The sequence below is a fragment of the Musca vetustissima genome, unplaced genomic scaffold (genome assembly GCF_032173495.1).
Source record: "Musca vetustissima isolate MV318-11 ecotype Yass unplaced genomic scaffold, APGP_CSIRO_Mvet_v1 utg3170, whole genome shotgun sequence".
NCBI classification, from domain to species: Eukaryota; Metazoa; Arthropoda; class Insecta; order Diptera; family Muscidae; genus Musca; species Musca vetustissima.
Window position 1 is genome coordinate 64,157 of NW_026881891.1, and position 17,650 is coordinate 81,806.

Here is a 17,650-nt window from a genome sequence, read left to right on the forward strand (position 1 = left end):
TCAACAATTTCAATGGGGGTTTTCCCTAAAATCACAAAACCCCAAAATGTTGACATTTATTATTAACGCATGGTAGGGTGAAGCATGTGTATAAAATCCTGAAAATACTCCAATTTAGAGGACACATTTATATGAGTCATACTAAAGCGGGCCAATAGTGACAACATTGTGTAGAAATTAGCGAATACTTGATGTTTTCATTATATAAGGGGTTATGCCTATTTTAGTTTTGAATCCCAATACCGTCCATCTCGCTAAATATTAAATTGGTAGGATGTTTTATATAGGACCTGGGCCTAAATGCGGGTCGATATAGTTCATTCTCAAACCTCACGTTCTAGTTTTTATATCGATATCCTCCGATAGAAAAATGATTACAACATATGGCTAAATCGACTAAATCGTTGAAAAATTCCATACTATTTAGGGTAGGAACTACAGAATATCCCCATACTATGGTGGAATACAGCTATAAGGGGATAACCCCAACACACGGAACAAATCGGAACCCCAACAAAATCAGCTAACTATTTTAATGTAAATAAAAAAGGGGGTTATATGGAGACTTGCCCTAAAAGGGGGTGAATATTAATAATTTTTGGTCGGAAGATTTGTTACCATATACGACTACAAAATACCAAATTACATCGAATTCGGTTGAAAAACGCGCTCAAGAACCCCAAAATACCGATAGTTGGGGGTACCCTTATATGGGGGCTACCGGAAAAAATGGACCTATATTTATAATTTTTAGTGGAGAGATTTGCTACCCAATAAGAACTCAAAGTACTGAATAACAACCAATTCGGAGGAAAAATGCGCTCAAAACCCCCAAAAAACTGAAAATTGGTGGTACCGTTATATGGGGGCTATCAGAAAAATTGGACCTATAATCATAAATTTTAGTTTAGATATTTGACACCAAATAAGAACGAAATGTACCAAATTTCAGCGAATTCGGTTGAAAAAGGCGCTCAAGAACCCCAAAATACCGAAAATTGGGTGGTACCCTAATATGGGGGCTACCGGAAAAAATGGACCTATATTTATAACTTTTAGTGGGAAGATTTGTTACCCAATAAGAACTCAAAGTACCAAATTTCAGCGAATTTGGTTGAAAAAGACGCTCAAGAACCTCAAAATACTGAAAATTGGGGGGTACCTTTGTATGGGAGCTATTCGAAAAAATGGATCTATATTTATAATTTTTGGTGGGGAGATTTGCTACCCAATAAGAACTCAAAGTACAAAACATCAGCGAATTCGCTTGAAAAACGCGCTCAAGAACCTCAAAATACCGAAAATATGGGAGCTATGCCTAAACGTGGACCGATATAGCCCATCTTCGAACTTGACCTGCCTGCAGACAAAAGACGACTCTCTGCAAACTTTTGGCGATCTATCTCAATTCGTTTAGACGCTAGAGTGATTACAACAGACAGACAGACGGACATAATTAAATCGTCTTAGAATTTTACGCTGATCAAGAATATATATACTTTATAGGGACGGAAATAATTATTTCGATGCGTTACAAACGGAAAAACAAAACTAATATACCCTCCATACTATGGTGGAGGGTATAAAAATAGCAAAAGAATGTATACAAATATTTAATATTATAAAATATTATTGAATAATATTAAAAAATAGCAAAAGTTTGTGTTGAGGCCAAGAAATTTAAAAAATGAAACTTGTATAAACAGAGCAATTGTGCCCGTGTTTCACAAAACGACATCTGTGTATTTCAAAAATTTCAGACAAAAAATTACAGTTAATCATAATATATCGGAATTTATTCAAATACACAGTAATATGTTTTTTTTTCTTGGCATAGGATCGGAAGAAAATTAAAAAAGGACTAATAAAACATACAAATATCGGTTCCATGTCAATGAAATTTGAAATTTGTTTTTCAAAAATAAATATTTAAAGAGGCCAAATTTGTCAGCTCAAGGCATTTAAAAAAACTGATATCTCTATCTCTATATATATAACCAGTGAGCGGAGCAGTATAGTCGGATGAGGCCGATCATACGATACCCTACACAATTTCCACGTAAATCTAACTTTGTGCTGTTCTATATTCTGAGCTTGGGCAATATTTCGCGGTATTTGCACCCTCTACACCAACTAGAGGTTAACAAATATTACTAATATTCAGTTCACCCCTTCTAATTATTTGTCCAGATTCTCTACACCGTGGGGTTTGTTGTGATGTTCGGCTTTCAATCGACTCGAACAAAAAAAAACATAAACAAATTAAGTTTTCGGTCCAATTCATCCCAAAATTATTATCTGATCATAATTGAAAATTATAGGCATTGTCCTTGACCATGCCTGGATCCTCATGGAAAATTTCATAGCGATCAGCGCTATATTTCCGCCCTCTAGTGGTGTAATGGGTTACTAAATAATGTCTGCCATGCCTGGATCCTCATGGAAAATTTCAAAGCGATCAGCGCTATATTTCCGCCCTCTAGTGGTGTAATGGGTTACTAAATAATGTCTGAATATGGAAGCACCCGTAAATATTTAAGTGTAACTCCCACATCCGAGTACATACGACAATATAATTGGCATCAATTTAAAGGTCAGCCACTCCTCTTGGATATACTATCAACTTCTCGGATCTATGTCCTTCGGGAATTAATATATGTGTCATAGAATACATATTTTGTAATTTTTCACACAAAAGTCAGGATCCGTTTGGCCCGCTAAATATTGACCGATATTTATCAAAACAGGCATGCTTATTCTTTGGCACGATCCCCTTCTCCATGTAAAAATTCGCGAGGTTTGGGCCATAATAGCGGCCTCTGGAGCGACCAGAAAAAAAATTAGTATTTGGTCCATTTCATCACCTATATATTAACCGATCTTTACCAAAAACAATAGGGGTCTTCATTGGCCAGAACCCATCCTACATGCAAAATTTCGTGAAGATTGGTCCATAACTGTGACCTGTATCGTGTTTACAAATTATAATGGACAGACGGACGGACACACATATCTAGATCGACTCAGCTAGTTGAGATATGACGATCGGTATGCTTAAAGGTGGGTCTAGGACCAATATTTCAATAACCTACACAACTATGTTGAAAGTCCCAAAAGTTTGTAATGCCGCGAAATATTGGTCCTAAACCTACCTTTTAGTATTCCGATCGCCATATCTTGACTAGCTGAGTCGATCTAGACATGTGTGCCTGTCCGTTTGTGCATTATAATTTGTAGACACCGTTATGGTCCAATCGCCACAAATTTTTGCATGTAGGACTTGCTCTGGCCAAAGAAGACCCCTATTGGTAATGATCGGTTAATATTTAAAGGATGAAGTGGCACAAAAACTTTATTTTTTCTGTTTTTCTGGTCGATCTAGAGACTACAATTATGACCCGAAAATCCCGACATTTTACACAGAAAAAGGAATCTAACTGACCATGGAATAAACATTACTGTTCTGATAAAGAACGGTCAATATTTAGTCAAAAGTCAAATGGACTTTTGTGTGAAAAAATGACAACGTTTCTATTCTAAGGCGTATATATTCACTCCTGAAAGACATAGTCCCGTGCACTTGATAAGGTATACAAGAGGGTTGGTTGACCTTTTAGATTGATATCAATATTGTTGTATGTACTCGGATGTGGGTGTTATACTAAGATAATAGCAATAACAACATTGTGAAAAAGTCGCGCGGATCGCTATGACATTTTACATGAGGTTCCGATTATGGTCAAGGTCGACAACTACACATTTCGGTGATGATCAGATGTTATTTAGAGAATGGAATGGACCAACAAGTTTTTTTCTATATTTTTTCACTATTTCAAGCCTTGCATACAGGGAAAAGATCTGGCTAAATATTTATTTAACATACGAACCAAGTCCAACTTTGAATCGTAAAATATGACAGGGTATGAAAGAGGAACTGTTGACCTCTAATCGATTAAGAGGGTGAAAATATCGCAAAGTATCACCCAAACTTGGAATATAAATCTGAAGGAAATTAGACATCGATGGTAATTGTGTAGGGTATGGTATTTTCGGCCCAGCCCGACTATACTGCTCCCCTCACTGGTTTTTTTATAAGAACTTAAAATATAAAATTACCAAAAAGTCTGAAAACTCTACAAAATACCGAAAAATACTGTTATGTGGAGGTTACCAACACTGATTATTTTGATAGGAAAATTTCTACACAATATTAGTTATCTATGTGCATATAGCGGTACCCCGAAATTCGGTATTTTAAGGCTTTTCTTAATTTTCTTAACTAATCAGCTATAATTATGTATTTTTTCCCACTGGGTGGAAAAGTACCCTGTGCAAAGTTCTAACACTATTGGAGAAATATTTAATGTCTTTAGTGCAAGATTTACATAAAAACGGTCGAAAATGTCTATGGGAACTACATCGAAATCTGAGCCGATTTCTAGAAACTTAGCACACATCATTCTAGACTCAATTCCGTACGCTATGCTAGATTTCGTGCAAATCGAAAGAAATATAAAGGCTTTAATGCACCATTTACACAAAATCGGACCGAAATATGTGTAGGAGCTATGTCTGAATCTGAAACGATTTCAACAAAACTTAACACACATCAATCTAGTCGCTTGGTACGCTGTACAAATTTTAGTCTCAATCGGATAATTATTATGTTTTAGAAAATATCATGTAAAAAAGACGTAACTGACGTATAACCTTTAAAAGCCGAAAAAAATATTTTTTTTTTTTTCAAAAAATAAATACAGGGTAAGGGTTAAACTTTGGAAAATTTTCCAGCCATACTCCATTTTTATAGATTTTATAAGGTTTTTGGCTTCTCCTGTAAAATTAGTAAAAGTGTAGTTACGTCCGTTTACATTTATGACACTATACACTATGTATCAAAATCGATATATAATGTCTGTCTATTAAAATCGACATAGTGATCGCAATATTTAAGATAGAGCTCTGAAAATTTTACAAAGACATTTCTAGTGCCTCTATGGAGTTTGATATTGAAAATTGGGTATATCGGGCCACATTTTGGTATAGCCCCCATGTTCGGTATTTTGGCGATGTTGGGCACGTTTTTCAACCGAGTTAACTATAACTTAATATGTTTTATTCTGATTGTATAGCAAATCTCGCTGCAAAATATTATCTACAAAAGCACATAATATTTGTTATTTTTGGAATTTAATGCACGTTTCTCAAACTAATTGAATTAAATTTTGTATTTTGGGTTGTTATTGGGTAGCAAATTTTCCTGCCATAGACTATCAATATTGGTCCAGTTTTCAATGTAGCCACAGTCTATTTTCTCCCAAATAGACTGTAATTTTTTCTTTTAGATTTCCATTGTGTGACAAATTTTACTGCCAAAAATGATCAACATCTGTCCCTATTTTGGAATAGGCCACACTTAACAATACCGCACATTACCCGGTACGTCACATTATTTTGGGATTCTGGGCTCACTTCTCAACTAAACTAGCTGAAAATTGGTATGCTTGGTTGCTAGCCAAATCCTCCGAAAACTATCAATATTGGTCAAGTTTTCAATTAGCCACCATATAACGGTACTTCCAAAATTTCGGTATTTTGGAGCAATATCAGTCCCCGTTTTGGTATATTCCCCCATATAACGTAAGCCCACAATTCGTCATTTTCGCTATGTTTAGGGTCCTAGAATAACCGAATTCTCGGTATTTTGGTACACTGATTTTAGATATTGTTAATGTAAGTAGTTCGGAACATTGCTGTCACTTGATGTTAGCACAATAAATCGGTTATATCTTCAAAAGTTGTTGATATTTTCACTTGAAATATTAAAGGGACATTCTTGAATTAGTGTAGATTCGAATTTAATAAATTAAAAAAAAAACAAATTCAAATTTTTGAAACCAAGAATTGGGTGAACCGCTTAAGGGGACCCCCCATTCTCGGGGTCAAAATTGTTTTTTGATTTAATTCAAATCTACACTAATTCTAGAATGTCCCTACAAAATTTCAAGTGAAAATCTCAAGAACTCTTGAAAATATAGCCCATTTATTGTGTCAGCATCAAGTGACGGCTAAAGGGCATCTCAAACTTTAAACGCGATTTTCTCTTTTGCGAATGGCGGGCACGATAACTCAAAAACTAATAACCCAATCGATTCCAAATTTGTACACGTTTCTTTGTGAGTGTATAGCTATCGTATGAACTATAAAGCCAATCGGTGAAGATCTTCCTTATTTTTAACTCAGTTTTTGGTAAATCGGCGATTTTCCAAAAATATTTTTAAAGGTCCGCCATTTTGTTAATTTTAGAACGAAGTCAATAATCCTAGTTCATACGAGAGCCAGACATGTACTCTTTCTAACACCGTTGGAATTTTCGGATTCCGATGTTCCAGTGACGAGTTATCATGCCCGCCATCAAAAATAAGGACTTTTCTTTAATTACAAAAAACAATAACAAAAATTTTTTGTAAATTATTTTTCTTCTCTTTTAAATCTTCAAATATATATGTGCAAAGTTACAAACGTTAACAAGCATTATTATTGATTTACCAGCCCATTGAAAAAAAAAATCTTACAGGTGTTCTATAAGAAGTCTATCTGAACTTCAATGAGAAAAACTAGTAAACGTTTATAATAATACCGACTTTTCTTCTATCGAAGGACCATCATTTCATTTTCATTAAAATGGACCTCGTTAAGTTAATCCTGGTCGAACTTTTTTATTCGCCATGAAGTACGCATTCAAAATACCTGAAATAAGTCTGAGCTTTCCCATGCAGAAAGTTCCTTTTAATATGGGTATATGCCAAACATGAATAGAACTCAATATTCAAAACTTCACTTGGAATTCCATCTAGCATAATCTAAATGCATATGTCAAAATAATTACCTATTTTGAGTTTTGTGGAATATTTTATTGTGGGTACAACAATCATTTATCTCAACAATTTTTTTAATAACAAAATTGAACAAGGCTCAATTACTTGATGGGGCATCAACTGAAAATAGGAATTTGAATGGCTTACATGCATAACGGTACTATTGAAATTTTAGAACTTAATTTTTGTTATTTTTGTTTCAAAATAGTGAGGTATAACCCCATTTTTACTGTGTCGGGAAGCATCAGCATACTAACTTCTTATTTTAAACAATTAATCGAAGTAATACCCTGAACCAATTTGTTTAATGTTTTAGTAATGTTTTTAATAAAGATCTGCTTTAATAATTGCTGAAATTTAAAAAAATGCTTTAATATATTTTAATAACATTTGAAATAAAAAAATTATATCTACATTTCTCTGTTCAAATTACTTCCCTTTCCCAAATACCTTGTTATTTTCTTTATTTGTTTCATTTTGTTACCTATTCATAATTATTGCTTTGTTTGTTCGCATGTTTCTTTTCTTTTTTTTTCATTTAAAAACTTATTTTAAAAATCTATAGATTTAAGTTTTCTATTTGAATTAAATAAAATGTCCTTGTTGTTACTTAGACTTAAAATGTAAATAATAATTTTTTTTATTTATATATTTTGTATGTATTTTTTATTTTAATTAGTTGTTTTCATTTACTTTCATTTGTTTATATGTATATGTAATATGTTGAAATTTATTGTTTAAAAAAAAGTTGTTATTGGTTTTTATGAAGGTACTTTGTCACGCAGAATGTTTGAATGACCAGATTTAAATTTAAATAATAAAAAATATACATATTTATAAATATATAAAAATGATTGAATGACAATTACAATATACATACTGTGTATGTAGGTATTGTGATGTGTGTGTGTGTATTTGTTTGATTTGATTTTTGTGTACATAACCAATTGTATTTGATGTTTAATATTTAATTTTAGGGGGAATACTTATTGTGATAATAAAAAATAACTACTCAGAATTAAATAAAACTTGAAAATGATACAAAAGTGTAACTATTTAAATTTTTAAATTTATTATTTGACTCACATCATTTTAAATTGAATATTTCTGACAAACTTGCATAGGTTCTGAAAATATCATCATAATTTGGTTGTTGTGTTTTAGTCGAAGGACCAAATCATTAGTCGAAGGACCAAATCATTACATGAGATCAATTTTTGAAATCCAAAAAATATTTATAAGTTTTCTTCTGGTTTATGCATAGATAAAGGGCAATATAGGAAGTTCATAGATCTTACTCCCAGGACTGTGAAATTCACTACATCGATTATATGATCATTGAACTCGACATAACTTAAAGGTGGTGGTATTTTCATTATTAATTTAATATCATTCGATTGTTTGGAATCAATCCAACTAAAAGATATCCTGGACATGTCATTAAAAAATATATGTATTCAAAATATATTTTTATATCTGTCTGGACCTTTATATGGAGACTATGTCTAAACACGGAGCCACATAGCTAATTGGCGGCCAATAGTCCTCTAAGAAAATGAAATATAAAATTCATATGCCACCATATACTAAATTCATCATTCTGTTTGCGACATCTGGGAATATTCGCCGGAGACCCTAACAGAACAGAGCGTGGACGAGCTATGGTAGCAGTCCTTTATGCCCGGGAATTATCACTAAAGTTATTTTATTTCCGAAAAGAATCGGAAAGTCAGATTACCTTTCGCAAGCGCCTAAACTATTTGAAATCCGACTCAGTGGAAAAATATTATGCTCTCGGATGACATAAAGTTAAATCTTAAAGACAAAAAAAAACTACCGTGAGAAAGTTCAAAAATGAAAGGCTTATGCCACAGTATTGGGGCAATGGGGAGAATGGAGGATGGTGATATTGGGTCGTTGTTCTTTTTATGAAGTTCGACATATTTACGAAATTTATATTTACGATCCCTTCGCTAAAACAAAATATGCCGCTTGTTTGGGTATTTCAACTTGACAATAACCGGAACATGTCAGTTATTGATTGTGGGAGTCAAAAATCAGAGTTTTGTAATGCCAACACAATCCTCTAATCTTTACCCTATAGACAAGTTATTAGAGTACCATTGATAACAAAATCAAAAGATCGAACAGGTATAGCATCTTTTCAAAGGTTTAGGGAGCAAGGAATAGTACCCAAGGATCAAATTGAGTATATTATTGATTGAATGCCTCGTAGTCAATTTAGTTTTCCATAGAATATTTTTTATTTCAAAATAAATTTTGCGTTTATACTTTATTTTTTTTTTCTTAAATAAATAAATTGCCTATTTATTTTTGAAAAAAAACTTCACTATAACTTTATTTTCAAAAACGTTACAGGTCATTTATTCAGTTTGCAATTTCAGTTGCTTTAGTTTTGGCCAGCAGTGTATGTGCAGAATTTCAAATATTGCGAGTTCTATTTTGTCGAAGGACAGGGAATGGAAAACCTTAAGAGGGATTTTTTCATATTCATAATGTCCTCAGATATTTATAAAATTTATTAAAAACTTTCCGGGACCAACACCGTTTATCTTATTTCAGGTTTTTTTATAGACTTCATAGACTTAATGCAAGTCCAAAATTCAAAAACCGTCCTTCACGACAGAGTATGAAAAATACTCATTTTAACTTTAGATTACGAGGGAATGAAGGGGTGTTTTGTACTTATTCTTGGTCCAAACCTGTCTCTTTGTCCAATTATATATATATATATTTATATATATAGTTAACTTCGTAGGGTGAATTCGCAACATGTTGCGATCCATTGCCTGAATGGATTTCATCTTTAATTGAAGTTCTCAACAATTTCTGACCGAGGTTCTGTAATTTTGACATTTTTATAACGAACAGTCCGATTTAAAATGTCCATCACTTTATATCCACTACCACTGATATTCTGCGGAGCTAAATCTCGAGCCTGGCAAAATTTAGCGATATTTCCATTCTCCTGTGTAGTAATGCTAATTATAAACCATATTAGTATATATCCTATATCCGTTCTCATAAATCTATACAATTGATATCAGCTTAAATATCAACAATCCTCCTTTTATACACTGGTGACATTTTCCGGATCATATATTCCCGTGTGAATTGCATAATATGGGAAATTGTTGGCTCAAATGTCTTGGTCCGTGTGAACGGCTAAATATTGGCCGATCCAGACCAATTTCGTGGTGTTCGATTTAATATTGCTGACACCAAAAAAAAAAAAAACGAATAAAAAATGTCAAAACGAAACAAAACGATATGTGCTAACTATAGAGGAATTAGTCTCCTTCCCTTCGCATATAAAGAGTTATCCAGCGTGCTGTGTGAACGACTAAAGTCAATGGTCAATAACATTATTGGACCATACCAATGCGACTTCAGACCTGACAAATCCACCATTGACCACATTTTCACTCCAAATCCTGGAAAAGACCCATGAAAAACAAATCGACACATTTCACCTGTTCGTGGACTATAGACAGCCCAATCCGCCCAATCAGAGGTCTTTAAAGCCATGTATGTGTTCGGCATTCCTGCAAAATTAATACGGCTATACAGGATAACTTTAACTGGCACAGAGCTCTTTAATACCGAACGAGGATTCAGACAAGGTATAGGTTTATCGTGTGATCTTTTTAACATCCTGCTGGAGAAGGTCATACGAGAGGCAAAGGTGAACAGAAATGACACTCTGTACACCAAACAGCATATGTTACTCGCCTACGCCGATGACATCGATATAATGGCTCGAACATTGCGTGAACAAATTGAGAAGGAAGGGGGTTTGGCAGTAAATGGCGAGAAGACTAAGCTGATGGCATCAACGCGCAAGGCGTCCAGTAGACTCGCACCAACGGTGGAACTTGAAAACTACAACTTCGAGGTAGCTAAAGATTTTATATACCTTGTTACCGCCATAAATTAAACTAATGACATCAGTTTTGAAATTCGGAGAAAGATAGTGTTGGCCAACAGATGTTACTATGGTCTAAACAAGCAGTTTAGGAACAAGGTCACCTCCCGCCAGGCCAAACTCATACTCTACAAGACTCTGATACTACCCGTGCTGTTATATGGATCTGAAACATGGGTACTTGCGCAAACAGATGAGGCAGTTTGAGAGAAAACATTTCCGAAAGATCTATGGACCGATCTGTGTCGAGAGTAAATATCGCCGTCGAATGAACCATGAGTAGTACCATCTATTCTCGGACATCGGCATTGTCAGACGCATCGAGTTGCAGCGACTACGTTGACTTGGTTATGTTTTGAGAATGGATGAATATGCCACAGAACAAATGTCATATAAAAGCGAGCCTACTGATGGCTCACGCAGAAGGGGAAGACCACGAATATTAGATAAAGATCAAGGGAAAGAAAACGTTTCGGAACATGGCATTTTAAATTGGAAAAACTGCGTAGAAGACCGACACGACTAAAAATCTTTTTTAAGCACGACCTATGGAACAAATATTCCGTCACAAGCCAGCTAAGTAAGTCTTTTTTCTTTAAACTTATATTGAACTCTTGCCTGTCTATGTTATCTACAGAAAAATGTATGGACTTAACGGAACAATTAGCAGGTTTTAAAAATAATTGATTTTTTTAAATTAAATTTAAAAATTTCTTTTGCGATTGGTCCTTCGACTTAACAATCTGGGAAGATATCTTAATTAGCAGATTTTTACAATTCAAATTAACCATAAATAGATTATTATATTTCCATTTTTTTAATGTGTGTTTTTATAAAAAAAAAAAATCATATATCTAGTCTTCTTTAAATTATTTGATCCTTCGATCTTCTTGTTTTTAATTTACAAGTTAAATTTTTTCGAATTTTCTTTTAAATCCATCAACACTAACAAATATTCCCCATTTATCACTTTTATTTTTAATTTTTGTTGTAAACCCCATAAGAGGGTTAAGTGTGTCCAAAAACAAAAAAAAAAAAAAAAAAAAAAACAAAACCAAAATGTGTTCTTAAAGAAATGTTTATGTCAACTTTTCTATTGTTTATTACAAGTGCAATTTATTTTTGGGTTGTTGTTGTTATTGTATTTTTGTTTGTTGAATTAAAAATCTAAAAATGTTTCTATTTACTTGTTTTTTGTTGTTGGTTTTCTTTTAAAGTACATTATGTTAATTTCATTATTTGCAATAATATTTTGTTTTCTTCTTTTTTGTTGTTGTTCTTGTTTCATTTTGTTTTTAAAATCTAACGACTAACTATCACACTCCAATGTTTGTTTTGTATTTAATTGTTTTTTAAAAATTTGTTTTAATATTTAATGTTTTTGTTGTTGTTTTTCATTAAATGTTTTTTGTGTTATCTTAAAATATTGCCTTTGCCCATGATTTAAATTTTTTTGTTGATTTTTTTTACTTTTACTTTTAACTGATTTGTTTGTTAGCTTTGTTTCATTAAAAATGTGTTTGTTGTTGTTGTTCTTGTTCTTTTTGTTTAACATACCTAATTCTACAAATATATCTACAATTAAGTTTACGATATGAATAACAAAAATGAAAAAAAATACAACGAAATAATAATAATAATATTTTGCTTTATATTTATAATAAAAAAAACCATTATGAATGAATAAAAACTATATAAAAGAATAAAAACAATGAAAATAATAATTATATTATTTTTTTTATAATAATAATAAGAATCAAATGCCTCTCGCTCTATTGCTATGTCTATCTCTTTTCCTTCTTTAAGTTACATTCTTCTATTCGAGACCCGATTTTTTCAACAGAAAACAAAACAAAAAAATAATTACGCTATGCTTTTTTCCACACACTCAGACAGAGGGTCCAAATACCCTCACTTTTCTTTCACTACACCAAGAATGTCTTGACATTCTTTCTCCCACGGCTCCATTCCAATCGCTTTCTAATCTTTCCCGCCCGATGTCAAGACACCCTTATGCATTGGTTGCTATTGATGACTCTTGCTCAGCAGATGAGCATTGAATTCGTACACATTGTTCAGCTGTTCCCCGCAAATGTTACACTTCCAGGGATTACTTTCACAGTGGCAACCCTTGTGCAGGAAGTACAGCGTCTCGTCGGGAAATTCAATGCCACAGAAGAGGCAAGTGAGTATTTGTTTGCGATTCAGACCAGCCGAATCGTTTTCGGGCCCGGTCGATGTTATCGTGCCATTGCAAATCGGCGTAGTGGACGAAGTGGCAGTTCCACAGGTCGGTGTCAAACTGCTTTGTATCACATTATTGTTTTCCATGGAGGCAGCATTGCGGGTAATACGATTATTGGCCTTGGCACAAATGCGGCGTTTCAGATCTTCCCGCAGCAATGATTTCAGGGGTGAAACCTGGAGAAAACAACAACAACAACAAAAATGAGTAAGAAGTTCGTTGTTGTAATTTGATTTCCATACTTACCTTAATCAGTGATGTTAGTCTCGTATTGGGTGCAGAGAATTCCGATTCACTGCTGTCACCACCATTCATGGTCTCACCGCCATTGACGGAATTTTTCACAGTATCCTCGCTGGGTGGTTCCTAATAAAAATCAGATATGAATTAGTTCACTTTCTCAATGAAAAACTTCCTCTCTTCCTCCTTCACTTAAATTTTATGACCCCAAATACATTCAGTAAAAATCTTAATTCAGCTAAATTATCACAAAAAAAACAGAGGCTGAATAGCGTTTTTCTATAGGAAAACTTCAATTCAGTCTGGCTGAATAGGGTTTTCTTTGGGAAAACGTCATTCAGCCCTTCTGAATAGTAAAACTTCAGTTCAGCCTTGCTGAATAGATTTTTTATGGGAAAACTTCAATTCAGCCAGGCTGAATTAAGGTTTCTATAGGAAAACTTCAATTCAGCCAGGCTGAATTAAGGTTTCTATAGGAAAACTTCAATTCAGCCAGGCTGAATTAAGGTTTCTATAGGAAAACTTCAATTCAGCCAGGCTGAATTAAGGTTTCTATAGGAAAACTTCAATTCAGCCAGGCTGAATTAAGGTTTCTATAGGAAAACTTCAATTCAGCCAGGCTGAATTAAGGTTTCTATAGGAAAACTTCAATTCAGCCAGGCTGAATTAAGGTTTCTATAGGAAAACTTCAATTCAGCCAGGCTGAATTAAGGTTTCTATAGGAAAACTTCAATTCAACCAGGCTGAATTAAGGTTTCTATAGGAAAACTTCAATTCAGCCAGGCTGAATTAAGGTTTCTATAGGTAAACTTCAATTCAGCCAGGCTGAATTAAGGTTTCTATAGGTAAACTTCAATTCAGCCAGGCTGAATTAAGGTTTCTATAGGAAAACTTCAATTCAGCCAGGGTGAATTAAGGTTCCTATAGGAAAACTTCAATTCAGCAAGGCTGAATTAAGGTTTCTATAGGAAAACTTCAATTCAGCCAGGCTGAATTAAGGTTTCTATAGGAAAACTTCAATTCAGCCAGGCTGAATTAAGGTTCCTATAGGAAAACTTCAATTCAGCCAGGCTGAATTAAGGTTTCTATAGGAAAACTCCAATTCAGCTAGGCTGAATTAAGGTTTCTATAGGAAAACTCCAATTCAGCTAGGCTGAATTAAGGTTTCTATAGGAAAACTCCAATTCAGCTAGGCTGAATTAAGGTTTCTATATGAAAACTTCAATTCAGCCAGGCTGAATTAAGGTTTCTATAGAAAAACTTCAATTCAGCCAAGCTGCATTAAGTTTTTTATAGGAAAACTTCAATTCAGCCTGTATTAAGGTTTCTATAGGAAAACTTCAATTCAGCCAGGCTGAATTAAGGTCTCTATAGGAAAACTTCAATTCAGCCAGGCTGAATTAAGGTTTCTATAGGAAAACTTCAATTCAGCCAGGCGGAATTAAGGTTTCTATAGGAAAGCTTCAATTCAGCCAGGCTGAATTAAGGTTTCTATAGGAAAACTTCAATTCAGCCAGGCTGAATTAAGGTTTCTATAGGAAAACATCAATTCAGCCAGGCTGAATTAAAGTTTCTATAGAAAAACTTCAATTCAGCCAGGCTAAATAGAGGTTTTTATAGGAAAACTCAATATAAAATTGATTATCAAACATGGCTGAATTGATTTTGTTAAAAAAATATCTTCAAAATCGGACGGACTAGTAGAGAATCTTTGGCTTCCCATTTGTATTCTGAGAAAAAAACATTCCAAACACATTTTTTTAAATAACCTACCCTCCACATCCGGAGCATGTCCATAATATATTTTTTCGGAAAAATATAAATTAGGTTCTAATACAAAAACAACAACAACGATTTGTACTTTTTTGCTACCCACCATCTAGAAACTTACACTGACCTGCTTTATGGGTATGAGACTAATCGACGGTGTTATGTGATTATCATGATGATTTTTCGGTGATACGGAAGTCAAGGCACCACACAGGGCTCCGCCAGAACCAGGTCCCATACCGCCGCCGCTGCTGCTGGCACTGCTACTGGTACTCGAAGGCAACGATTTGGCATTACAATCTAATGGATGTTCTTGTGGTGGCATATTTATGGTCAACGGCACCGGCGACTCCATAATGGTGTCACGATCCATCGGCCCCATAACATCTCCCGTGGTACTGCCTGCCGATGATGTGGTCGTATTGTTGTTGTTGCCACTGCTGCAAATGTTACTACTGCCGCTGCTGCTGTTGGGGGTGTTGCTGGGATTGCTGTTGTTGTTGGCTGTGGTGTTGTTGTTGGTGCTGCTGTGACCCTGCAAATCAAATGCACGCAAAACGCATAAGAGGACATTCTCAACGGACGAACGAGTATAGAATGAAGTAGAGGAAGTCAATGAGTTTACTACAGACATAAGAGAATCATTAGAATTGGAACATTGCTTTACATTGAACATTGCGTTATCCGAGAGGCCATTGTCGGGTAGTGTTGAGATCTCCACATGGGGCGTTAGGAAATGCATTGGCGGTGTTGCATTCTCCAGGGAGCGTAGCGATTCGCCGCTGTCGCTCTGGTGGCTGGGCATACTGTTGGCGGCCGAGACAATGGCCGCATTCGAATTGACAGCAGCATTGGCAGCAGCTGCAGCCGCTGCTGCAACGGCATTCAGACCAGTCGGCACATAACCGGCTGCAGCAGCGGCAGCAGCCACCTGTGATGCCTGTGACTCCAGAGCGAGTAACAGCGACGATGAACCGCCCGGTCCGGGATTGTCCAAATCAATGCCATGTCTGAAAAAGGAATGAAAAGGAAAAATTCGAATTATTTAGGGTCATTAGAGGAAGAAAGGAGGGAGCTGGTATTCTAACCTGTTGAAAAAATGTATTCTCAGTGATTTCATGGAACCAGCCCGGTAACTGCACAACGGACATGTCTTGACAAGATCATGCTGGCCCACATGCTCATTTTGGAAATGGGCCCGCATGGCAATTTGACGCTGGAAACCTCGATTGCATATCGGGCAATGATACGGCAGCGTTTTTGTGTGTGTGGTAAAATGTTCCGCCAAGTGATCTTTGCGAAAGAATCTGAAAAAAAAAAAACAACAAAAAATTACAACATCCGAAACACAAATAAAAAACCCGCTGCCTACCTCTTTTGGCACACTCGACACTCATAAGGCTTGACACCGGTGTGTCGCATTTTATGACGTCTCATATTTGCACCATTCGAAAATTTCATATTGCAGACATCGCATTCGAACACCTTGCGGGACGACGCTGTTGGCTGAGACGGATTTGTTGAATTGGCTGGGGCCGTGCAATTGCTACCATTGGCAATGGCGCTGATCACACCCCCACCGCTGACGGGTGTCACCGAACCACCCGAACGATGATCGGGACTCGTTGCCGGATTATCCGCACCACCACCACCTCCGATATCGACATCTTCATTTTTAAGGCGTGCTGCGGCCGCAGCTGAATTCGACAGACATTGGACTACATGCAAGAGCAATGTGGCTCGGGAGCTGGTCTCGAAATTGTCACAGCGTTCGCAGCGGAATGTTGTAGGATTATTGGAGGCATTTGAATTGTTGTTGTGGTTCGTTGAGAGATTTGTTGGCGATATACTGACATTGGCTGTTACTGGTGTCGAGATGGGTTTCTCGCCACCATTATCCGACGACGACGATGATTGATCTTCGGAGCTGTGATGCAACTGAAGTGCCTGCTGTTGCTGCTGCTGGTGATGATGGTGTTCCTTAAGGCTACGCAAGGCATGAGCGTGTGAGGCTAATGTATTGTGATGCAAGAGTGATGCTGTCGTTGACATATCAACAATGAGTCCATTATCTTTGAGCGATAGCTCCATTTGACCGGCAGAACTCATTGTGTCGGTCATTTTGCTAGAAAGAGAAGAATATGGAGAAGGTGGAAGATTAGTTGCAGGGTCAAAGAGATTAAAATTGTGAAAAAGATAAAGAAACGATAAACGGCTCTCTGGCCTGGAGATTTTCGAAGATCGAAAAATAATCTATGACCTGATGGAAGGTTATTCAGAACCTAAAGGATTTTTCAATAAAAAGACCACAGGTCGTAATGTCGATATAAAAAATCTCAGGTCCTGAGTTAATTTTTTTCTTCAGAAAACAATCCTCAGGCCATGACGATCGATTTTTTCCCATAGAGAAAATTCTGAGGTCCTTAGGATAGATTTTTTCTCTAAAAACAATATTTTTTCTGTGGAGAATAATTCTCATTTTCTGAGAATCCATTGTTTTCTGTAGTAAACAATCTGCAGAAACTGAGGATAATTTTTTTCATAGAAAAAAATCCATAGGTCCTGAGGTTC

The 17,650-nt window shown here is 35.4% G+C and overlaps 1 protein-coding gene across 1 annotated transcript; it reads right to left on the reverse strand.

Annotated features, from left to right (window-relative positions):
* Window positions 1-12,811: 12,811 nt before the first annotated feature.
* LOC133327965 (uncharacterized) lies at window positions 12,812-17,200 on the reverse strand. The gene is made up of 5 exons (XM_061536511.1): window positions 16,452-17,200; window positions 16,168-16,386; window positions 15,201-16,089; window positions 13,316-13,435; window positions 12,812-13,245 (listed from the first exon to the last, which is right to left on the reverse strand). The coding sequence occupies exons 1-5, from the start codon at window positions 17,198-17,200 to the stop codon at window positions 12,850-12,852; spliced, it is 2,373 nt and encodes a 790-aa protein (XP_061392495.1). The 3' UTR covers window positions 12,812-12,849.
* Window positions 17,201-17,650: the final 450 nt, after the last annotated feature.